The 26,340-nt window shown below is 41.3% G+C and overlaps 2 protein-coding genes across 3 annotated transcripts; one reads left to right on the plus strand and one right to left on the minus strand.

Annotated features, from left to right (window-relative positions):
- LOC147061609 (uncharacterized) lies at positions 1–20,094 on the plus strand. Of its 2 annotated transcripts, none has more exons than XM_085913280.1 (3): positions 1–425; positions 16,541–18,166; positions 18,303–20,094. In XM_085913280.1, the coding sequence occupies exons 2-3, from the start codon at positions 16,697–16,699 to the stop codon at positions 18,762–18,764; spliced, it is 1,932 nt and encodes a 643-aa protein (XP_085769406.1). In that variant the 5' UTR covers positions 1–425; positions 16,541–16,696; the 3' UTR covers positions 18,765–20,094. The 2 variants fall into 2 exon arrangements, with proteins under 2 accessions (XP_085769406.1, XP_085769417.1); XM_085913291.1 differs by having other exon boundaries at positions 16,599–18,166.
- irf10 (interferon regulatory factor 10) lies at positions 19,682–26,075 on the minus strand. Its single transcript, XM_085913302.1, has 8 exons — positions 25,670–26,075; positions 24,586–24,781; positions 24,441–24,517; positions 23,226–23,280; positions 22,118–22,177; positions 21,656–22,042; positions 20,834–20,952; positions 19,682–20,633 (listed from the first exon to the last, which is right to left on the minus strand). Exons 1-8 carry the CDS (start codon positions 25,844–25,846, stop codon positions 20,499–20,501), a joined length of 1,206 nt encoding a protein of 401 aa, XP_085769428.1. The 5' UTR covers positions 25,847–26,075; the 3' UTR covers positions 19,682–20,498.
- Between the last annotated feature and the right edge of the window lie 265 nt (positions 26,076–26,340).

Genomic DNA, 26,340 nt, shown 5'->3' on the forward strand with positions numbered 1-26,340 from the left:
GCTCAAGGGAGGTTAATGAGCCAAGCCACCAGGCCGGCTGCCAAACATGAGCGTCAATGCAATGGGCCTGACTGCATTACCACTGAGCTCTCTATAATTATACACTCTATTGCAGGTATGGGGAGGGGAAAAAAAAAGTTAGCACTTGAGAAGGAATAAGGGAAGAGAGGAGGGGTGCGCTGGTGAGATCAAGCGAGCCGGGGAGAGAGATTGCTATGACAGAGCGCTAGAAAGTGAGGGAGGGAGGGAGCAAAGAGGCGTTTAGAGAGTGAAAAGGAGAGGCAGGGACTGGATGAATAGAGGAAAGGCTGAGCAGTAGCGAGGAGGAAGATACAAAGTGGATATTTCTATATGCCCGCCACTGCCGCCAACCCGATCCAATGAGCGACCTCTCCAGTTGCAGAGACGCTCAAGCACCCGGCAAGGTATGTGTCACCACCGCGCACCACTTCCTCTTCTCTGTGTGTTTGTCAAGTACTGGGCGAGTACGTGAAACTGTGTCAGCAACTTTGAGTGAGACACATTTATTGGATGTCGACTTGAGGCTTAAGTATGTACAGTGCGCGCCGCTGTCAAACATCTCGAAATCTTGTTTTTTTTTTTTTGTGTGCATGTCAAAGGATGAATGTTCACCATTCACTCAAGGAGGATCGATGGCACCTGCGCGCGTGTTTATGCGTGAATGCGTGTGTTGTGTGTGTGCGCGCGTTGAATGTGCGCTATTCATGTAAGACAGCACCTGCGTGCGTGCATGCGTGCGTGCGTATGCGTGTGTAGGCGCGTGGTGGGGAATAACCGAGAGAGTGTGAACAAGCTGGTGAGTGTGACTGATCCAGAGAGAGAGAGCGAGGTGGGGGGGGGGGGGGGGGGGGGGTGGAGGTGCATCACTCAGCCTGATCAGGACTTTCAGAATTAGAGCAGTGGGCTTAAATAGCCCTGGTCCAGGGATAGCAAAGGGGCCCGAGAGGAGCCGTGTTTAAACTGGGAAAGTACACGGGAGATTGTTCCGAGTGGGGCAATTTGCTGCCCAGTCAGGAGAAATTGGAGAAAGAAATGAAATAGGAAGTGTAGTCAGTGCCTTTGGAGATCTTGTGGCAACATGTACAGGTGCATCATACAGTTCAAATTTCAGACAATGTGTGCAAAGGCTACATTGAACTTGAAGTGACGTGCATGGAGAGAAAGCGCAAGCAATACCAAGAAAGAATGTTAGCTGTCCATTTCAGTCGCTTTTATTGAACTCTTCTATGTGGAGAGGAATGTTTAACAGGTTCTTCATTCACCCGGTCTAATTATGAACATTTTCGGAGGCGTTGAAGAGGGACTGAAGATTGATTTCCATTGTTAAAAGCCGTACGCTGAATACTTGTTTTCTTTCTATGTGTGTCTGCTTAGGGAACAAATGGGGTTGAGTGACTGCTGGCCCTTTAAGAGGTTTATTTTTTGCAGAGGCACACATGAAGCAGGAGGCCGCGGCACACTGATGGTAGTGTAGCCTCGCATGTGTGATTCCACACCACACATCCCGGTGGACCGTCGGTAATCTTGTGACTAAGTGACTGCGAGAGTGAGTGATAAAAGTCTGAACGTGTGCTCTCTCGGCACAAGCTCAAACAGGAGCATCTTCAAAAGTCAAAGCTCTAGGTTTTGCATCTGACGAGCAGAGTTAGCTCTCTGAAGTCTATAAGTGATAATAAGTGGGAGCCTGAGATTAAAAAAGAAAGAAAAAGAAAAGACGCCCTTATGCACACTGCAAGCAAGTGTGCCAACATTCCCACATACTTGTTTTGATATGTAGATATCACAGAAAGAAATCTGAAACATCGGCGCCTCCTTCTTAAAAAAAACATCAAATTCACCCTAGTTTACTCTCACCCACACTAAAATAAGAAAAGCGCATCTCGGAATATTTCATACACTTAGAAGTGCGTACAGCTCCTGTACGCCCACCTCCGAAAATACTTACACACTGTCGATATGTGAACTTAAAATAATCATCTCCTTATGCAATCTGCATGTTACATAATGCATGGCCTGTCATTATCACAGGGCTCCTTCACGCCCTGCTGTGCTTCTCCACCTACCTACCTCCCTACCACATACGCACGCACACACACACAAACACGCACACACGCACGCACTACACCTTGTGTTGACAGTCATACTCTACTCAAGCACTCTCAGTCACCCGCTCTGATGGTGTGCTCTCCTGCAGCCTGGAAGATGAGTGAGAAGTAAAGAAGGTGAAAAAGATACAGAACATTGAGGAAGATGTGGAAATGTATCACGCCGCTTGTTCGGGGGGGGGGGGGGGGGGGGTTAAGCTTATACATGAGGAGGCGTTCTTTAAGGTCGTTTCGGTTTGACTCGTGTTCGTTTGATGCCTCTCGTTTATACTCAGTCACACCCATCCATTCAAGCTTTGAAATAGCAAAATGTGTTTGTCTAATTTAGGCAATTCAAATCGAATTGGATGGAGTGAGAAATGTGTTGTCATCATTGTAACCACTGTTAGCTCAAAAACGTAATGTAGTTATTTTACTAATTACTTGATTTGAAAAGGAACTAAGTTAGATTCCTTGTTTCTTTATTACTAGTTACTTTCAGCAGAAGCCAACAATCTGCTTAACATAAAAATGATTATGCTCATACTTTATTGGTGCTGCTGGTGAGTTTTTTTAAAATTAATAATAATAATGATTATTAATAAATAATAATAATAATAATAATAAAGCATTTATGAGTGAATTGTATATTTCCATTTTTATATTACATTTATATCGTTTTATTATTTGTATGTTTTGTTTTTATAATTAAAAAAACAAGTTATTCTGGTTATCACTGAACATAAATAGCCAGCATGGTTTTCTATTAAAAAAAAATGTTTCTGGACAAAAACTATTTTGCTCCCCCTCTGCATTCTGGTGAGAAATGTTTCCTCCTTTTTACCATGAAAATAAACATATTTTCGAAGTAGGTCCACATTTCATTTGCATGACGACGGCAAACCACAGTGCAGTAAAGATGATTGTTGCAATTATCGTAATTGAAGATTGTTCTTTTTTTACTAAGCTAAAGTAAGGCAGTCAACTCAGCAATAGTAACTTTAATCGGACTACTATATCAGAAATGGTAATGGATTAGATTACTTGTTTAGGTTTTTTTTTTTTTTTTTTTTAGTAACGCATTGCTCAATAAGGCATCAGTGGTCCTCACATGTGGTCCTGTGTGAAGTTGATGAGTATGGTGGTGGAGCCGCATGGCCACTGTTGCCCACTCAGCGGTCTTCCAGATGGAAGGTTTTCTTGGAAATGGCTGGACCACTTCAAGGTTACAGATACAGAAAAGACACAGATGAGCAGCTATAATCACACAAATCCTTGAAGCGAAGGTTTGTGTAAATCAGCATTATGTGGCTCAGCCTTTGCCTGTTCTTTGACCTTGGGTCCCTTGCCCATGTGCGCCATCAAGAATTTGATTCCTCCTCCGCACCTCATCGACAATAGGGGTTCAGTGACCTTTCAGCCCCGCCACCCACAACTCACACCTACACTCGGTCGGGACACACCGCGCTCATTCCGCAACCTTGTGTAATGTTTGTACATCTGCAGATAACGCAGACATACACGTCACGATATATATTGCACGGTATTGGTTTTGGTGTCACTGCACAGAAGAACAGACGAGACATGGTCTTAATAAAAGATGCTCTTGCCTTCGATACCCTTGAAATGCTATTCAGTTTCGTTTATATCCTTTTTTTATATGAATACCACATTCATACACAAATACTTTTTATTGAGCTTTATGCAGTTCAGTCTCTTCTATTTTAGTTTATGTTCATCAGCACAGGTGATCAAATGGTTCAACAATAAGTCTCTAGTGATTCTCCCATCTGTGGTCTCTTAAGGTTTCTCATTTTTTCCCCAGTAGGGGTTTTTTTTTTAGTTTTTCCTTGCCCTCCAGGGAGTTTAAGATCAGGGGATGTTTGAGAATAATTGTCAATTTTTGTATATGAGATAGGACTAGCATAAAAACAAATACAAACCGCATGAATATAAAACTCACCATTAAGTGTTTTAAATAATTGTTTCTATTTTTCAAAATAGATACGTACTTATTTTTGCTCGCTTTCCGGGCTCGACTGGGGAAACGTGTTACGTGACCGGGACGAGCGTCTTTACCTGAATTAATTGATCGTCGATAAATAGAATGTACCGTATTGGCCCGAATATAAGGCGGTGTTTTATGCATTGAAATAAGACTGAAAAAGTGGGGGTCGTCTTATATTCGGGATCTAGACATTATACCCATTCACAACGCTAGATGGCGCTCGGTATCTTTCAAGCAAATGCTGAACTTAGCTCCCCAGGCCAACGCGAACCCCTGTCACGAAGAAGAAAAATAAAAACAGCAGTAGCACAAAGAAGAAAAATAAAAAATAGTGGTAAGAAAGAAAAGAGAAGAAAACAAGAGAAGACATAACAGAAAATGGAGAAACAATAGGTTTATTTACATTTCAAAAACCAGAAGCCATTCATTTACAAATGTGATCGCACTTTATTTTACATATTTAAATGTTCAGATATTAAGATGTGATAGACAGTTTTTGCATGATTTGTATGAGGCAAAATAACATGCTTTTTCTCTAGAATATATTGTTATAATCATTTGTTTCAGATATACTGTAATGATTTTCTGTATTTAAAAAAAGTCTTTTTTCAAACTTGAGTCTTGAAAAAGAGGGGGTCGTCTTATAATCAGGGTCGTCTTATATTTGGCCCAATGCGGTATATTATTTTTTTTTGTTTCTTCTGTGTGGCCCGGTGGTTGGGGGCTCCTGGTTTAAAAAAGAACAACTTACAAATGTGTCTGAGTTGATGTTCAGGGCTGTCTATTATAGCAGAGGCGATGAATATGAGCAGTGACTGTGGCATTCCAGACAGCCTCTGTGCACACAGTCTAGACAGATTCTCTGTCAGTGAATGGCACTCAAGCTTCCAACAAGAGACTTGGCTATGGTCACTCAGTGGAGTTAACGTCACTGTGCTCGCTTTACTGCGTCCTGACATTTTGCTGCTAAACCAGAAAACGAACACAAGCTTACTTTGATTGACACTTACCAGGGGACAGTGTTAACAGACAATGGAATGAATGGAATGGTATGGAAACACACACACACACACACACACACACACACACTAGAGACACTTGTATTGCTTCTGACAAACTGGATCTCAATTGCCCCCCCCCCCTTCGCCCCCATGTAGGCTACTCATCTACTCACATCAGTGCCTGGGAGTTGTTAGTCATATCACAAGCTAGTGGAGAAGTGCTGCTAAGAACATGCTTTTAAAATTTGCAGAAAATGAATGTTAAAAAAGCGATGCAACGTGTGCGTCTTCAAAAAGTACCCACAATGGTATTTTTGCCTGTCAATCTGAGCTATTCATAGTTGAACATCTATGTTAAAGAAGAGAGCAATCAGTGGAAAGTGCAAAATTGAAACTAGGCAGACATTTAAATGTCAGTGAATGACAAGTTGTTGCACCCACTTAAGAAAATGCCAGCCTCACAGGTTTGCAGAATACTCATTAATTGTCATGTTGACCTCTGCAAGAACCTATGTTTGCTCATGTCCATTTATATACAAACGCAATCTGTGAAGGATTCACAGGTGTACATTTTGTCTCTTTTTTTTTTTCTCAACTCTGCAGGCTGGATGACCCCAGTGCAATTAGATGAGTCATATTTAACTGATACTGCGTAAAAGCCTACTTAAAGAGTCATCCCGGGCCTATTTATAACCAAGGGGCTACAAGCCCGCACCACCACAAAGTGGGATTTCCTCCCAGAACCACACTAAGCCCGCCAAAGGCCGTACCTGTTAGGATTGTCTGGGATTAACCCAGCTATACATTACAAGCTTCACTCTCTCCTCCGCGCCACTCAAAAATGCCCCCACTTGCAACAGAACACACATTCCCTGAACACTTGAGCTAGGAGACCTTTGGTTATTTTGCATTGGGTCTGCTGTGATTGAAGTATGCAGTGGTGTAGAAGTACATTGCATCATACTGAGACATTTTACAAATATCGTGTAGTCTTAGATTTTATATATTTGAAACTTGTTCAATTAAAAATTCTGGCTGTAAGGGTAGTTGTGGATTTCATTGCAGCAACAATGACTTATTATTATTATTGTGCAGAAATTTTTAGGCAGAAAAATATTAGTGGTATCACTTATTGGCATTGTATTGATATGAGTAACTACTCAAGATTGAGTACCGTAATTTCTGGACTATAAAACTCAACTGATTATAAACTGCACGAGCCGCATAAATAAGATGCACCGTACTAAAAGCCGCATGTGCACTCAAGTTATTTACAAAGAAAGACGGTACACAGAAACGTTTTTAAAGTTTTAATAACGTACCTTAACATTTCTTTCCAAACACAGCCTGTGACGCAGCAGTAATACTGCAGCAACACGGAAGTAACACAGTACTAATAGGGCTGGATTAAAAAAAAACATACTGGTAAAAGTCACTGAGACGCGCCAGTAACACAGCAGCAACACGGTTGCACAGCACTAACGACAAGCCGCAGGGTTCATAACTTGAACAAAAAGTAGCAGCTCATAGTCTGGAAATTACGGTATTTGTACTGTATTGGTCCAGAAAAAAAGTGATTTCAAGCATCCCTAATTATTATGATCACAATAATTATAATATTATAGTTTAAATTTAATTCATCCTTGGCTACACCGGCTACACAAGGAGAATGAAACCACGACACGTGATTTCAAATTTTTTTGGAAGTGAATGACATGTTCTGTTTGAGCTTATTTCAATTTGATTTTGCCACCAATTGAAGTGCTGATATTTACAACAAGGTGTCTGGAATGAATGTGCAGATTAACACAAAGACATGCATGACTCAGTAGTCTTACTAATGTCCCTGGCCACATGCGGATTAACGTGTGTGTGTCCGTGTGTGTGTGTGTGTGTGTGTGTGTGTGTGTGTGTGTGTGTGTGTGTGTGTGTGTGTGTGTTAATGTGTTTATAGTAACTCTTGAGCCATAAGTCCATCCTCATTGTGGTTGAGCCAGTTACGGGTTGGGCTTCCTGTTGAAGAATGGGTCAACTCTATCTTGTCCCTCTGCTTTCCTTTCCACTTTGTTACATTCAGCAGCAAATTTTCACCACATCAGATATCCATCACAAAAGATCCCTCACACGACCTCAGACGGAATCAGATTATTGATATAGAGCAAGTAGAGCAAGAAAGCAATACAAAATCCATCCATCATCTCTGCTCAGATGTTCAACAAAAACACGGCGACAACTCCACAGAGGAAGGCAAACACCAAGCACATCCAGAAGTACAAACCAACCAACCACACACAACCAGAATATCATTTTAGTTTCAGTTGTTTGTTTCAGTTAAAATAACTGGATACAAATGTACACATTAAACTTCACAAGACTTTCAGCACTCTTTCCGTATTTAGTTTCTACATTGTGTGACTCATTTGACCTCATTTGACATAGTGCGAGCCTTCGTGTGTTGGTGTGTGTGCGAGTATACCAAACCAACAGGGCAAAGAAAGAGGAAAAAAAACAAACCAAATTATTGCTGTTGCGTGTGAGTGGGTTTTATGTGAAGTTTTTTTTTTTTACAAACAGGGTGTAAAATAATGTTGGTGGTATATTAATTATGACCTCTTTTGGTGTTAAATTATTGCAACTTCCCACATAAACTGCTGCTCCATCCTGATCAGAAAAGACAGTTCAGTCACTTCACCCACCGACAGCAAACAATCTCCCATAGTTAACTTGTCTGTTGATTATAAAACGGCGTCTGAGTGGCTGCCTCTTTGGACACGTGCAGATCAGTCCGGCATAATTTGTTCCATTGGAGCAGTACCTCTACAAAGCCTCTTTGTACCACTTGGTACTCCTTAGTTGAGTTTGTTTACAACCGGTTTGCTGCGGGTGTGGCTAGGTGCGCCGCTTTTTATCCTCCAGGCAGGAACGCTGATTTTAAACTTGTTCACCTTGCTCCTCTATGCGTATTTAAGTCATTACCGTAATTTTCGGACTATAAATCGCTCCGGAGTATAAGTCGCACCAGCCATAAAATGCACAATAAAGTGGAAAAAAAACATATGTAAGTCGCACTTTTGGGGCAAATTTATTTGTCAAAATCCAACACCAAGAACAGACATGAACCAGCAACAACAGGCTAAACGATACGGTATGCTAACGTGACATATACACAAACGAGAAGCTGAGAACGGGCCTGACGTAGTTATTTAAATCAGTATTTCATAAATAACACGTTTATCAAACCATCTGTGTTACTCCAATTCATTAAATCCATCGATCGTCCTTTATGTAAACAATGCCGCATATGCGCACAGATCTAGTATATAACTATATTGTAGTGTTAACAAAGTACCAGGAAAGACGTGGGTTTGGTAAACGGCTCTTTATTTAACAAAACAAGACTTCAATGAGACAACAACTACTCAACTGTAACGATAAAAACATATACAAGTTGGTACACAAAATAAAATATATCAAATAACTATAACATAAATGAGTTTTTCAAACCTTGTGTCACTCCAAATCATCAAACATGGGGCCCTTCGTCATCTTTGTCATCCCGTGATTGAATCCTTTGTTCTTTATGTTAACAACCGCTGTGCGGTGCCGGTGACGTCACTTGCAGTTTAAATGACAGTAATCCCTTGCTACATCGCGGTTCGTTTACCATGGTTTCACTACATCGCAGATTTTTGAATTTTGAAAATTTGTGAAAAAAAATCACATACAAGTCGCTCCTGACTATAATTTTGACTTGTTGTGCTGCACAGAACCTATTATTACAAAGAATATTTTATGGTTGACTTCAGTAAAAGTACATTCCTATTTAAGAAATCATTGTGGATCAATATTCATTTACTGCGTTACAACACAGAGGACGTTGGTTGAAATCCGAGCTTCGGCCTAAATGAATTTGCATGTTCACCTTGTTTACATGGGTAAACTCCCACATTCCAAAACCATGCCTAGTAAGTTAATTGAAGACTCTAAGTTGTCTGTTGGCACGACTGTCTTGTGTGCGGGGTTGTTATGATGGTTAGCAATGCACTTTTTGAGGTGGTGCTCGGTGTAAAAGTTTTGAAAATCACTGGGCTTCATTCAACGTGTAACGCTTGTGTGAGAGCTTGAAATCCAGCTAGAAAAATGTGCTACGGTGTTGCATAAAATTGAATTTAATTGCATTGTGAATGTGTAAAACATCAACAAAGTCCCTTTAGTGGGACAATAATTATATTTTAGCATTATATCTAAATAATAACCTTTTGGTGTGCTTCTCATGACAAATCTTTTTGGATGATCAATTTCTGGAGCAGAAATCTTACATTGTGTCATGATTTAATAAATTTGCCAAGCATTATTTGAAATAGGAATGAACCTTCAATGAGCACCTCACTTCCTCTTTCACTATGACTGTATTGTTGCGTCAATTCAATGCTAGTCAGTGGAAATATGATTAGTCATTTGATTCATGTTGTGTTCTATGTAGTTGAACTGAAGAATCTAATTACTTTTTAATTGTTGGTTCAAAATGATGCTTACACAGCATAGGATGATTTTATCTTGACCATTTAACACTCACTGTCATCCCCACGTGTGTGTTTGTGTGTGTTTTTACTTATTAGGACATGGGCTCACGCTGATAATTCCATTTATCACTCATGGCAACGTCAAGTGGATTCGTCATTTCCGAGTGGGGGCAATACGTTGCTCGAAAGCTTTTAAAAAGCCAAACATTCAATTGTTTGATAAGCATTACTACAATTTTACATCTTAAGCGTTAGTGTTTAGTTGTAACGACATTTTTTTAAATTAAATTACCTTGAGTAATATATATTATGTTATGTTATATTATATTATATTATATTATATTATATTATATTATATTATATATACATTTTAAATTTGTTTGGAAAGAGGTAACTGACCATTGGGTTAGTACAAATTACCTTGAGTAATATATATTATATTATGTTATGTTATGTTATGTTATGTTATGTTATGTTATGTTATGTTATATTAAATTATATTATATTATATTATATTATATTATATTATATATACATTTTAAATTTGTTTGGAAAGAGGTAACTGACCATTGGGTTAGTACCAATGTTTTTGGATCAACATATGCTGCTATCCAAGCATGGGCTTTGTTCAGCAGGATGATGCCAAGCCACATTCTACATGTGTTACAACAGCGCGGCTTCGTAGTAAAAGAGTGTGAGTACCAGACTGCCCTGCTTGCAGTCCAGACCTGCCTCCCATTGACAATGTGTGGCTTCTTAGGAAGCGCAAAATATGACAACAAAGACCTCATACGGATGAGCAACCAAAGCTGTGCATCGAGTAATAATGGAAACTAATTCCACCTAAAGAAAATCGATAATTAGTGTCCTCGTGAGTTCCCCAATGTTTATTGAGTCTGTAAAAGAAAAGATCATGAAACACAATGGTAAAATTCCCCTCTCGCTGTTTTATTGGAAGGTGTTACAGGCATCATATTAAAAATAAGTACAAATATTTGCCAAAACTAATTAGAACGATAAGTTTATCAGTTTGAACAAATGTAACAGAAGTATTATTCTAATGTTTTTTTAATCAATAAATAAAATTCCATAATTTCACTATTCTTACGCAATAAATAAATTTTGTTCTAACCTCTATCTGAATTTTGATAAGTTTAAATCTTTTAGTGAAGACTTGGCCCACCAAGTTACAGGAAAAAGACTCACTCCATAAAATGCTGTAATGTAAAGAAACAAACCCACACAATAAATGGCGGCGCAGACACACACAACCAGCCCACACAGCTTCAAGCAGCAATTACTTTGAAAAATAAAGGTAATGCTCATCATAAATGTCAGACAAGACGGTTGTCGCCCTACAGTGAAACTATATCAGTGTGGCCTTTAAAAGCTGAAACGTTTCCAGTCCTCCTCCACTGTCATTCCGCGCTGTTCAAATGCACTTGAACTGTCTGCACGTTGCATCGGAAACAATGTAGTATCAATATTTTTTGCTGTGTTAAACTAACACGTCCAATTGATGTAACCTCCAAAATCATTTCACAGTCTTTGATCTCTTCTTTCGCTTCTCCATGTTCAGTCTTGGCTTCATTGCCCTTACTTCACTGTTTGTGACTTCAAGCTCTCAGCGAGCTACATCGCTGTCACCAATTATTTTAATTGTAATAAGTCACGGCAGCCATGCCAATGCACTTGTTTTGACTCAATCACAAAGGAAAATCATTGAAAGCTCCCATGCGGCACTCCTGTTGTCATGCAGGAGTCTGCCTGTTTCTAATGTCAAACTAAATGCATTTGTCAAATGAGGTACTGGGTGGAAGACAAAGGATGAACATTTTAATAAAAAATAAAAAAACAAAGAGCAAAAGCATTTATGCGTTAGGGATGTTGAGTTTTCCCTGTAGTCACCAGCAGCATAGAAAGGCAAAATATGACAATATGTGTAGGTTGTACTTAACTTTATACTTCCCAGTGTCTCGTCACTGTGTCGCTGCCTTCCAGCGAATGATTCATTTCGGAATAAGATACGCTTCTGCAACTAGTGACTGATGTCTGCCACGAGTTTTGCTGCAATTCCAAATTTAAATCGCAGGAGTCGCAAAATAAAATAAGGTACGAGCTAATAAGAATTTGCATTAGAAGATATGGGTTTCCACACAGTCCCTTAGAGGCCAAGATGTGCACAGCAGGTATTTATTGAAGTCATTGTTTTGTATTACTACTACTGTTTGAGTACATTGATAATTGAATGATTACTAATTGATTTTCTGGTTGTTCTTTGAAGTTGTTGTGTATGTGAGTAGATAAATAAATACAAATTGAAGATTTCAAGATCAATCAAAATAATAGTATTTATAGCTTCTCCGAAAATCACCCAGCCCTAAAAAAAACGATAAATATAAATACTATATGGGTGAAAAGAAATCGACTGAGCATATTATTGATTGTATTGTAGTTATAACTTTTGTTTCTTAGTCTGAACACGAGTCTTTCTCGAACCTAAATCCATGTGACCGTGAGAAACACAAAATTACAAGGAAGCTATTCATACTGCAATATTTCACTTTATTTGAAATGAATCATGAAGGATGATATCAGACTAAATTGTGAAACATCGTAATTACAGTGAATCATGTCATATTTCATTGGAATATTGTATTCAGAGACATACAGTATCAGGCTCAGTGATAAAGATGCACATTCCTAAAATACTGTACAAAATCACTAAATGGAGATGACATCACAAGGTTGTGAGTTTAAACCTCGGCTCAGGCCTCCAAAGTGGATGAATGGAATGTGTTTGTTTGCGTGCGTGTACGTGCGTTCGTGTGTGCGTGCGTGTGTGTGTGTGTGTGTGTGTGTGTTTGTGTGTGTGTGTGTGTATCCCTCAGAGTGATTAAAGCGAGTGGGCGGCAGCAGCAACTGGTCTGCCTGTGTGGCTCTGCATAGCAGACATGTTTCTCACTGCTAGATATTACTCATTTCCTCAGTCGCTTGCACACAAACGCACACACACGACACGCAACAGAGGCGAGTAGGCCTTGCAGTTATTTCCCTTGATTTTTCTGCTTCGCCTATATCTTTTCACACACACAGATCAGAGGGTGGCTAGCTGTGTGTGTGTGTGTGTGTGTGTGTGTGTGTGTGTGTGTGTGTGTGTGTGTGTGTGTGTGTGTGTGTGTGTGTGTGTGTGTGTGTGTGTGTGTGTGTGTGTACCTGCTGCAGATGTTGACAAGTGGCAGTGTAGCAGAGTAACAAGCTGAAGAGTGGCTTGACTTTTTTTGGGACGTTGGGGATATGAATGGCATGCTACACTGGGATGTCTTCTCAGCTTGCGCTAAGGTCAGTCTCTCGTCACAGCTCCAGCCACCCGGCTGCCTGCGCCCACGTCAAGTTGCCGCTCACAATGGACTGTTGATTGACAGCCCTAGAGAGGCAGCTCGACTTGTGCAGAAAAGGCGGAATGATGTGGCGGCGCTCTAAAATACAAACCTTTGAAATGGTATTTAAAGATTTATTCTCTGATTAGAATGCAAATTGAAGTGAGGCATTTTTCTGTCAAGTAAGCTACATTTATATGACTTAAAAAGGAAAACCTTTTGGAGTCAATTGTGTTCATGTGTACCAAAGAAATGAAAATGTGATGGGAAAAAGTAGAGAACATTGAGGTTTGATGTAGTTGAACACTCCCACGGCAAAATGACTGTATTGAAAGAGCAGCTCTTATATGCATGTGTACACAGTGTAGGAGTCTTCTTTTAGAAGACATTTCTCAGAAAACTCCTCCACATGCACAATATTCCTTCTTTGTTTTTTCATTGGCAGGTTTCGAGCAGGTTTATTTGGGAAAACGTGTTGTTTTTTTTTTTTCTAATGGGGGTGATCCGAAGTACAAGGATATTCATTTCTGGAGAAAAAAAGCTGATTAATTAGTTTAAGGAAGATGAAAAATGCTTCTACACTAAAGAATAATTTGAAAGATAATCATGGATAGTTAATAGTCATTACATTTAAGAATTTAGCTTGTGAGCTTTGATAATCGTTTTCTCTAACATTTTTAAAATCTCGGAGTGTTGTTTGATATTTTATTCATTTTTAATTGGACACCTGTCCAAAGTTTGGAAATGCCTTCATTAAGAGGTCATTAAATTCAAGCTATTAATGTTTGATAACGCTCAACTGTGAATTGAAAGTCAGTCCAGGTCATAAGGCATCATTCGCATCATAAAGCTGACTGAGACAATATAACATTTTGTTATCTCGGCAAAGCAGCCTATTTTGAATAATAAAAATTGTAAAGCACATTGTGCTTTGGTTAATTTATGTTTTGTTTCCCAAATATTTCCATCTATATTATCAATATTATCAATATTTCTTCATCATGATGATGACTTAAGTATTAATTAGAGATGGGCAATGACATCTAAAGAAGTCAAAAATACAACACCTGGTTCATGAAGCAAATTTGAATCTTTGTTTTCTTATCATTCATTTTGATCTACCCTTCAGGAAATTTTAAAACAATAAAAAAAAAAAACACTGAATTAGATGGTGTTTCCATAATGTTTGTACAAATATTTATGTTGTGATATAAATACTGTTTGTTAATGATTTTTAGTATATATGGGTGAGTACAAATACCAACATATCAGTATCAGCCTGACACTGGTCTTATGTAGTGCGTGCTGACACTTACGGCAAAAAAACCACCAAAATATTATTTAATCCAAAGCCGTATTTGGCACTATACTACGACAGTTTGGCACATCAATGGCACATCAGCAAATCATCACCTGTGTCAGAAATAATTATTTTTGTTAATATTTTGCCATTGTGTTAAATTTCTAATATCAAAAGTACTAGAGTAATCAGTGCTTGGTATCAGTGAGTTTTCAAAGAGTGAATATTTGGCCTGGTATTAGTCATATGAAAAGGCCAAACTGTTAGTATGCATTTATGGGCCATTATATTATCCATCCATCCATTTTCTATATCGCTTGTGCCCACGGGGTCGCGGGCGTGCCGGGGCCTATTCAGCAGTCATCTGGCACACGGGCGGGGGACACCCTGAACTGGTTGCCAGCCAATCGCAGGGCACACAGAGACAAAAAAACATTCACACTCGCACTCAGGGGCAATTTGGAGTGCTCAATTGGCCTACCAAGCATGTTTTGGGGATGTGGGAGGAAACCGGAATGTCCGAAGAAAACCCACACGGGCACGGGGAGAACATGCAAACTCCACACAGGGAGGGTCGGAGGTGGAATCGAACTGACACACTCCTAACTGCGAGGTGGACATGCTAACCAATGTTCCACCGAGCCCCCCACGCCATTACATTATAAATGAATGAATGAATATTTTACATTTAGAGGTACTGTAAGACATCTTATTATTATATATTATATTATAATATTAGATGACATTAGAGGGCAGGATGAAGTTATTGTATAAAACAGGTTGTTCATATTTTTTGGGGCGCACAGTATCGACGTACATCTGAGACACTGAATCTCACACCCACAGCAAACTGTCAACTTTTCAGCTTTTCACTCAGATGCATAAACAGCTTGCTCGCCTCCAACACTTAATCTGTTTTTGGACCTTATAACTTGTTGAGCAACAGTTTACCCGCCGATTCGTGGAGTATCCCTATCTCACCTCTCCAACCGACAGGATGCGTGAGCAGACGCAGTTGCCATGGTGACAGTATGGCTGGTGAGATGACGGTACTGTAGGTTGTTATCGGGTGAACATGGGGCCAAGAGGCAGCGTGGCGTTTTGGCTGCGGGGATGGATGGAACAGCTGGGATGGCAAGACGTTCATGAAAGGGCTCATTTTGATGGGGTTTTTTTTTTGGGGGGGGGGGGAGAATTAGTGAAGCACCCCCACACTTCTCACTGAATGAAACAAGACTGCAAAATCTGTGACACAGTCAAACACACAAACACTTAAACAAATAAACACATTCTCACATTTTCCCATTTCCCGGCATGCAGTCACACAGTTCTCGCCTCTTTTGACAAATATTTAGTTGGCACGGATAGATACTCACTATCTACAACAACTGGTGCCGTCTCTGTCAGCTTTTGGGTGGGTGGTGACCAGATTTGACTGTCACTGGGGGAGCAAGCACTGCCGACTGTGGGAGTATTTGTGTGTCTGTTGTTGTGTGCGTGTGTATGTGTGTGAAACCAAAGGGCCGGGAGGGTGTATGTTAGGAGCGCGGCGAGAGCGAGGGGGGGGGGGGGGGGGGGGGGAGTACACATCTCTAAAATGCCGCTGGGTGTCATGGGGGTGCTACATGAATATAATATCAAAATCCATCTCCATATTCCAATCCACACCAGCTGTGTGTGTCTCATACTTTCATGTGTGTATTTAACACAACAGGGAATGCATCTGCTTCATTAGCTGTAAGGTGTATTTTTAGCCAACGTGGGAGTAATGTGTTTGAATGAAATGAGTAAGTTGCATAGTTTCATTGCCACCACAGTGCACTCAGGTAATGACTGACCTGTAACTATCCAAAGTAAGAGTTAAAGTGTGAATTAAGACTTTTTGTGCTTGTGCCATTTATTTGTTTTGGTTTGTCAGAGAAACTTCCGCCTCGGGCATGTCACGCATCGATTTCAGCAATGCAGTGTAACCACTATTGAAATTTGACTCCATTTCACCAATCAAATGGAGCTAGGCGGTCAAATGACTGCACATAAAGCCTCCACGGCCCCACCCACACGGAGGCAAAGTTTTGAGTGAGGCAATTATGAGAAACAACAAAGGAGTTCTTGTGTCTGAAAGACTTTCGACTTCTACTTGAGTTATATTGTTCCTAAGTCTTACTCTAATTTCTTTGCTGCTCTGGTGACTTTAACCAATCTCATGTCTGTCCTCCACGGCAGGTGAGCATCTTCAATCCCGAAAAATTGCCAGTGATCTAACAGTGATGCTGTGCCACAGCCTCCCTCTCTGTCTGTGCCCCCCATTTTCCCGTGAGGCCCATGTGACCTAGCCTACGCCCACACACAGGGGGCACCCACTGCCGCTGGAGCCCACCCATGAATCCCAGCCCTGACCGCGGCAAAGAGTGCCTCCCTCCCAAGAAGAGGGAGTCTCGGCAAGATCACTACCTTCCTCCGCCAGATGAATTCAAGCCCCCCGTGCCATTTCGGATACGGACCAACGCAGGGCGAGGGGAGAGCAGCAGGGAGGTCGGGGAAAGGCAGAGAGCTCAAACGACCCCAAACCCTCATCTCCTTCACACTCCTCCCCCCCTACCTGCACCGGCACCCCTGCCCCCGCCATGGCCCTTGAGCTACACGTCGTCTGTGTCCCTGCCACTCTTTCAAGGGCACGTTGTGGAAAGGAGGGGTTCCGGGTCTCCCGCTTGGAGAGATGAAACGCTCTCGACACCGCTGCCTCACCACTCCAGGTGGCTTCGAGCCGAAACGCCCCTTTCCTCCCCGTCCTCGACTTGCTCTTTTAAGACTCCCTTCCCAGCGGATTCAAGAGAGATGTGGTCTTATATTAACAGCGGCCGACGAGATTACAGCCCCTCCATTTTCTCCCCATCCTACTTGTTCGGCCATTCTTCTCTCTACCCTCAAGAGCCAAGTTTGGTCGAAGCCAGAAACCGATACCTGGGCAAGAGGCCCAATGGACTGGACGGGCCGGGCAGCAGGACTGTCCCCGCCCCCAGGCATTTGCTCCCAGGTGATTACGGACATGATAGTATCAGAAATAGACTGGACGCCATTCCACAAAGCTCCCATACGAATGGTGGGCGGAGACAGCAGGAAGATCTGACTCCTCAATCCGGAGGCCCGTTTTTTTCAGACTCTAAAGCTCAGGAGGGCCACGAGCCACATTCCTCACTGCAGGAGAGACATCGGCAGAGAATCCCGACAAGCCCCCACCCTCTGGGACAAGACCCCAGGGCAGGTAGAGAGGGATTACCCAACACCGTGGGGGGCCCGGTAGCTCAGGCTCACCTCTACTACTCTTTGGGATCTGTCAGCCAGCCGAGCCCTCAGGCTTCCTACGCACCCTACAGTCCCTCAGGATCGCCATTGTATAACCTACAAGTAGAGCCAGGCCCAAAGAAGCACAATCCAAGGAGCTCCCCCAACTCGCCACAGGGTCTACTGAACAGCCATGACAGGTCCCCAAAAGGCCTTGACAGAGACCAAGACAAAGACAGAGAAAAGACTCTGCATAGGGACACGGAGCGAGGTAAAGACAAAGAGAAGCACCTGAAATATAACAGGGATCACCACGTTCACACCTCACCCCCTGCACTTCACCCGTCTCCCCCCGCGCTCCTACCTCACTTCACCAAGGGTTCGCTCATTGAGCTGGCCGGCGGGCAGTTGAAACAGGTGGAGGAGCTGCAGACGGAGGACTTCTTGAGGAGTGCTGATACGTCCCCAGAGTTCCATCTCAGCACCTGCACGGTTTTGCTCATTTCCCCCAGCAGCGCACAGGGTGTCAGCCAACTGCAGGTCCACCTCACAGACCGCAACACTCAGGTAGGGCATCTCATCGAAAATAGACTTACCGTAGGCTTGTGCTTCTCAATCAATGCTACTTTTGTTCTACAACTCCAAGAAATGGTTCAAAATATTTTCATTAGGAATATCTGATCCAACTTTTGCTTTTCCTAAGGAGTTACTGAAGGTCTTGGTGGAGTACCCATTCTTCGTCCAGGACCAAGGCTGGTCTTCGTGCTGCCCTCGGAGAACCACTCAACTCTATGGCCTTCCCTGCCGCCAGCTTACAGAGGGGGACGTCTGCCTTGCTCTCACTCCCACACCCAAACAACTCCACCGGACTCATGTGCGTTCCTCCTCCAGAGTCCAACGCACCCAACACCTTCCCAGGGCTGCGGCAGGAGGGTCGAGCAGCTCGCACAGCGAAAAAATGCCACCTCCTCCGCCTCCTCCCCCTCTCCCCCAACACCCGCCCCCTACCGGGCCACCCCACACAGCGGCTGCAAAACCTCAGACTCAGGAGCTCAGGCGCCCTCGGAAACGACGCTGGTCAGCCCCTGATGTCGTTCCCTCGACAGGAACTGATGAAAGCCTCCTGGATTTACCTCAAGGCTCCAAGCTGATGAAGTGGCAGTAGAAAACTTGCACATGCACACCTTCACCAACAGTAAGCACATGTATACGCGCCATGTCTCTGTTGCGCCCGCTAGGGTTGCAGGTATGGAAAAGAAAAAAAAAAAAGAATAAAAAAAGAAAAAAAATACGGGTGTTCACACTGCTGCCCTCGGGCTTAAATATTGCTACTTGTTGCACCCCCCCCTCCTTCCCTTTCTTTTGTTTCCCTTTCCTTGGCAGCGGAAGAATTAGCCACTGAAAGATGTCTGGGTGGCTTCTTGCAGACACACTGAAGACATTAGTGGGACAATCAAGCACTCGTCTGCTCGTCACCCTGTTTATGTAACTGTCGTCCCACACACGTATTTACCGACAGTGTGTCCTGCAGGGTATCAAGTTCAATCAGTGTTATGAAAGTAAGCGCTATTCATGTACATATACAAATAAATAAAAATAAATATATATATATATATATATATATATATATATATATATATATATATATATATATATATATATATATATATATATATATATATATATATATAAGATATCACGAGGGTCGCGGGTGTGCTAACAAAAAAGTTACGAAATATCTTACATGTGTACAGTGAGTATGCTAAACAGACTTAATGCAATCTTGTCCAGATACGTTGTGTTCGACTCCTTTATTTTTTTGCTTCTCAACCATTGTGTACTCGTCGGTCTGGGCAGGCAAGATGAATGTAAGAGCGCAAGCAACTCTTTGCCTTCTTTGAATTTGATCACCTTCAACGAGTTGTTTGTCAAGGCATTACTCTCCAATATGTTCTTAACATTATCTCTGAGAAGAGATGGAAGAACACTAATGTAAACCGCGTATGAGACAATCATGCCCACACGGACAGATGTGTACCATAGCCTTCATGCTGTTTTTCCATTAAAAGCTGAATAGTGGAAAGAATGCAGTGAGGCAGAAGAGTCATGGTGCTAATAACACGTTGGAACATGATGCTTTGTGGATACGCACGACCCTTGTGCACTGTACACTTGTGTTTCCATTTCATTGTTGCGTACTGTATGCAGTATGTCTGAAAGCAGGGAAAATGACGAAAGTATTTTAAACTCTGATACGGGTATCTCTTCTGATTCAGCACACTCTTTCACTTTAGTTTTTTTTTTTGTGACTAAACCATCCCTGTTAATTATTCCTTCTAAATGTCATAGCTACAAAATGTATATTTTTTAAAATTGTGAATTTGTTCTATGATGTTCGCTAGAAATAAATGGAAAACGAAAATGCTTCATATATTGAATTATCACTAGTGATTTATTCCCACCATTTGCTTAAATCAGTATTGCAAAAATATTTATGTATAAAAATGTTTGTTAGGTTTCAAAAATATGTCACAGTCAAACACAATCCATTGTCCCTTTTGTTGTTTTGCTTTTGACAGATGATGGCCGATGTGATAAACATGCAGAAGGTGAGTCAATTCATGCCACACAATTCATCACACACATATTTGGGCTTTGAAATGAGGAGCTTCCGATTGTCGTCACAGTTTCCCTTCTGTGGTAGCATTTGTAATATGCGTGACAAAGTCAAAATAGTCAGTTCACCACATCATATTTAACATTTCAGTTGAATATGAAAACGTTTAAAGATTTCACTGTACTAAAAAATAGATGCAATTCTCTTAATTGAAAATACATTGAAAATAAACTTAATCACATTCATTTTTCTTACAAAATGGGAAATCAATCTTTTGCTGGGTTATGTTGCCTCTTCCACAGGATGATTGACTTTCTGAACTTCTTTGCCTTCCCCAGAGGCAGAACTGTCCAATATTTCATTCTTCAACTCCAAGTTGAACTTCTGAAGAAGCTCCACTGCAAACATTGGTACCACCTGGGTAGGGGAAGGGGAGAAGGTTCGTGTTTATATAATCAGAGGTGCGGTGTTGACCTCTACTGGAGCCTACTAGGTACGACAACTGATTTCGAGTTACAGCGTTCATCTGAATGCAAATTGCATAAATAAAAAGCTAAGGACTAATTCCTTAAATCTCAAGTAATTCGTCAAATTACAACATCTGAGGTCCGACCCACCTGTGCCATGACAAGCTTGTTGCTTTTAGGTGTTGTTGGGTCGGGGTACTCTTCTCCAAAGCAGAGCTCAATTCTATAATCCGGTGGTGCTCCTTTTCCTTGTAAACAGCTTTGAAGATCTGTAAACATGTTTGTGGGGGCTCTGATTTCTCAAATATTGCAAGTCAACAGTTGTTAATACAACGTCCGGCAAAATGATCTGACACATTTGTAGGTTTGATGAAATGCAAATAAATTAAAGAAACAAAAAATATATATTTTTTTGAAAAGTACATATAATGCCATTTTGTTTTGTTATTTTGGTCTTACCGCTGCTACATTTTCTGGAGTTCTGACGGTGTGAAGTCAGCCGGTTGATTTTCGTTTCAATGCTGATCCACTAGCTCTGAAGTTAGTAACCCATAACAAGATTGTATTTCGAGCAGGTTACAGATTTGTTCTTGATACACGTTTTCACAATGAAAGTGCAATGCCCACCGGTCCAATTCATGTTAGCAACTGAAACAAAATAAGATTATTCGAAAACAAAACGAAAATGAAATGAAACGAAATGGCATTACATGTACTTTTCTGAACTAATAAAAAACGTTTTATTAAACCTACAAATGCGTCATTGGCTGAAAGCACATCGATTATCTATTTCTTAAACCCCTTTCTTAAAAACAATGGTATCACCTTGAGGGGTCCAAAAATACAACAATTGATTGATGAAGCAAATTTTAAAGCTTCATTTTCTCATCACTAGTCATTTACGATGCCTGGTGTTTTTGGTCAAAGTGGTGTTGAAAAATATTCTAAAACGGAATAACCAAGCGCACTTACCATGAAGAAATGCTGACGTATTGATCAATTTGAAGGTCTTCTCCCGCTCTAGTTTGTTTGGCCTGTTAGCGTGTGGGGCCAAAGGGCCACGCCAGTAAACTCTGCCCTGGCAGAAGCGCTTAATGAACATCCCATCAGGTGCAACCCATAAGAGTACGCCTTTTTCCAGATGGCAGAGAAGTCGGTTTATTGCTTCCACTGTGCATAATGGCATGTCCCTGCCATTTGGGGAGGGGAAGGAGAGCTGTTGTGTGGTGCAGCTTCCGTATATAAGCTCACTTCCCAACGGGGCAGGACCTTGCAGGATGAAACACCCGTCGGGGGTTTTGGTGGTACAGCTCGCCACACTTTGGCCCTGATACAACAATGTCACCTGCATTCGAAAATCTGTGAACACAACATGCAAATTTGAGGTGATATCGTATGTGCAGTTTGGTTTTTCCTCTCCTCACACATTGTTACCTGATATGGATTTTAGAGAAGTGCAGAAGGTCAATGAGGTAGAGTCCTCACTTGTTTTACCTGTCAGATACCAAGACATGAGATAAAGATCAGCACTTTGTATTCACTGCTGACTCCATCTCATATATTTTTTTTTTCATGCCCAATTATATAAACGGATGAGTTACTCATTATGCGAAAGTCAAGTGTCATGATCCATGCAAAAACCTTCGACCTTCCTTCCAATCAAAATTGATAAAGTCCCTATCTTTAAACTATCTATTGCTCCTCTCGGCGGCTTGGTGGGGCACTGGGTAGCACGTCTGCCTCACAGTTAGGAGGGTGCGGGTTCGATTCCACCTCCGACCCTCCCTGTGTGGAGTTTGCATGTTCTCCCCGAGCCCACGTGGGTTTCCTTCGGTCCCTCCGGTTTCCTCCCACATCCCAAAAACATGCTTGGTAGGCCAATTGAAGACTTTAAATTGTCCCTAGGTATGAGTGCGAGTGCGGATGGTTGTTCTTCTCTGTGTGCCCTGCGATTGGCTGGCAACTGGTTCAGGGTGTCCCCCGCCTACTTCCTGTTGACCCCTGGGATAGGCTCCAGCACACCGGCGACCCCCGTGGGGACAAAGCGGTACAGAAAATGGCTACTCTCTCCTTCTGCCCTGTGGAACTGTACTGCCTCTCATAGGTCAGTCTGGGTACTAAACAGTATAACTAGTAAGCACAAGCTTGCCTATTTTGACCTCTTTTGGTTTGTTGCTTTATTTTGAAAAATCTATTAAAATATTGGTTTGAATTGGTATCCAGGCACCTTGATTTTGACTAATCTGATTGATTCCAAAGATGAATAGAAATTTACCAAGAAATAAGCACACTGTCCTTGCTTGTCAATTTTTTACCTGTATTCATTGTTGCAGAGTGGAGTGAAACTTTTACTTTCACATTCGCACACGCATACCTGCCCGCCCACACTCACGCTCACACACACACACACACACACACACACACACACGCACAAACGATTATTTTGCTCACCGATGAATGAACACCAATCCAACTCAACCTGTGGTAGCTTTGTGTGTTTGAGTCCCTAGACTAGGTGTGGTTTTAAAAGGGAAGTTCTTACCGGGTTGTTTTTCTTCTTTTTCTTTTGGGTATTCTTCATAAGCTTGAGGTGATTCCTTTTTGACAACAAAACACAATTTCAACATTATTATCGCTTCAGCAGAGCCACTAGGAGCATGTGCTTTACAATTTGAAAACAGCTACATTGGACAAATGTCAATTTTTTTATTTATATAGTTCAGGGGTGTCCAAACTATTTCCAAAGCAGGCCAGATTTGGTGAGATGAAAATGTATCGGGGTCGACCACTCGCATTGACATTCCTCAAACCATTACCATTGTAAATGAACTTATAAATATGTAACTATATCCTTTGCTGTCTGCAGATAGGTTGATGTTGCAGATGAGAATCTGTTGTCAATTGCACTACCAGAAAAGTTCAAGATTAAAATAATAATAAATTAAATACAAATAAAAATTTTACGAAAGTTGAATGAAATTTTTATAAGATGTATTAAGTTTGTTTTATTATTGTTGTATTAATAAGAAGGGTGATATTGGTGTTTGAGACTGCAGTAAACAGGCCAGGTTGCATCATGTCAGATATTTAATCCAAATTAAATCCATTCTATCTTTTTTATTTCAACTTCATACACAACAAATTATTTCATAATCACAAAATAATAAGCCATAGTCTTTTTGTTGTTTGCGATCACTGTGAGTGGGTGGTGCGGACGGAAGTAGACAGCTCTTACCAGTTTATTCTTTTTGCCCTTCCCTGTGCAGTCACTTGCGTCTCTGATTTTATCATCACCTTAGTCCTTGGTGTGTGGACACTCGAATGAGGAAGTGTCTGTGTCACTGATTATCTTGCAAACGGACACTTGTGTGCATGTGAACTGAGAAGGGTCAGAGGAGACAAGCTCGCAACCGATCATGAGCGTTGGCTCATGTGCGCGTCCCGTTAGGACAAGTTTTGTTTCTGTGGCTTGCAACAGTGCCAGCGGGCATCTTATTATTGATTTTATGACACGATGCTTCGGGCCAGTTTAAAATTTAGACGCGGGCCGCCTTTGATATAGTTGTTTCTTGTTGTTGCTTTTGTCTGCGACCCTTGTGAGGACAAGCATTTAAGAAAATTGATTGATGGATGGATGTTGTTTTTGTGACCCAAATTATCCCTATGACAATTGTCCCTGCCATATCATTAAAAAATAATAAAGTTCAAGTTTAAAGATTGAAAAATATTTTTCCAGTTTGTTTTTACCAATACTAACCTGTTTGTCTTGGTAACTGGGGCTCTTTGGTGACCCTTTAATTTTGCTGATCATGCGGTCCTTTTTTTGTGAAGTCTCTGTGAATGACCAATATGGAGACGTCAGATATGATTTGAAATATTGCAGATCAAAATATTGTCCTTACCAGATTGGGAGGCCTCTGCGCTACCTTGCAAGATACGATAAACTTTATAAGGCTCCCTGCTGCCCAGTTGGCTGAGCTCATGGACAGCTTGGAAGTCTGTGCTCTTGTTCAGTGCGCAGCGCAGGCGGGTCTTCCACACAGTGGGGTTGTCTTTTTCCCATCCTTGCCTGTATTTACCCTTGTGCAAGGTCCAGGCCTGAATATGTGCGGCAGACAAAATTTATTTCCATGTTAATTAGTTTAGTTGGGGTATTGATAGAATCTCAAAACATCCAACTATATTTTGCAATGTCTCTCAAGTCAAGTCAAGTTTATTTGTATAGTCCTAAATCACAAGCAGTCTCAAAGGGCTTCACATAGACAAATAATTGACAATTATTCTCAAAGCATCCCCTGATCTTGAGCTCCCAAAAGGGCAAGGAAAAATGAAAAAAAAACTCCCAGGGGAAAAATGAGAAGGGACCACAGATGGAAGGATCCCCCTTTAAGGATCACCAGGCTGCAATGGATGCAAAGAGGGCACATAATATACATAATATGGAAATAAAAAAGCTAATGTCCAGGCCAAAGCAAAGAGCTGTATATTAAGTTCAATAAATTAATTTACATTTTACAAATTAAGTTACATTTTCAGTGGAAAATGTTTAATTTGGCAAGGGTGCTGATTTTTACTGTCTTCCTGCAGTAGATCTAAGTAAATATTTTATCTGGTCTTGCTTTGGCACCACTGAGTTTTTATCCATTTTTTTCCTTACTTATCCTCACTATGGTTCCTGAGGCTCATTTTTATTATCATTATCATTATCATGATTATTATTATTAGTAGTAGTAGTAGTTGTTGTTGTTGTAGTTTTAAATAGTAAATAAATACAAAATCTTTATGGCACTTTCTCAATTAATCATTACCTTTGAGATCATCCTGTAGATCTGGAGTATTTTGATTAATACCAATTTTTTTATTTTTTTAAAGGAAGCAAAAGAACTATTACAATAAAGAAAATAAACGTTTGTCATTGTGCTAGTTATAACTCGTCCAACAAGTATAGTAAGACAAAGCAGCATGCAAAAGTAATGGAAAGATAACCTTGAAGAGAGCGGCATCATCCGTCTCCTTGTAGTCCTTCTTGGCTGCGTGCTTCCATGGAATCCTGAACATGGTTTTGTCCTTGTCCTCCCAACGCAGACCTTCATATGCGCCACTCTCCACCTGAGCGACGAGCCACTCTTTCAAATGCGTTTTGGGCCCTTCCTCCATCTTCATTGCACTCGACTGGAGCCCAGCTGTCACTGTTTCGGGTCCGGCTCGGTACAACCAGTCGCTCTGCGAGTAGAGCCGAATTCCAACGCGGTGGCAGTCGACCCAAAGTAATGCAAATAAGTACGGGCTGATCCAAAGAGAGAGCACGTGTGAAATAGGATTGCATAAAGTCTGGTAAAGGAAAACGAAAGTTGTGCGCGCAGCATACTTTCGGTTTCCAAGCCGCTCAAACAATCGTGAATCATTGCCAGCATAAAGTGAACCGCGCGCAGCATACTTTCGGTTTCCAAACCGCTCAAATAATCGTGAATCATTGCCAACATAAAGTGAACCAGGCAAGAGGTCTCTTATCAGGAAGCGAAAGCAGTTTTTACGCAATAGGCCTGATAAGATTTGAATACAATTTATACATAGGATTTGTGGGATTACAAATTACAATATCTAATGACCCAAAAAAATGCTGTGTGCGCCAAAGGGTGAAATTGAAAGGTAAATTG

Source organism: Syngnathus leptorhynchus, chromosome 1 (assembly GCF_054491065.1).
Source record: "Syngnathus leptorhynchus isolate UIUO chromosome 1, UIUO_Slep, whole genome shotgun sequence".
Taxonomy (NCBI): Eukaryota; Metazoa; Chordata; class Actinopteri; order Syngnathiformes; family Syngnathidae; genus Syngnathus; species Syngnathus leptorhynchus.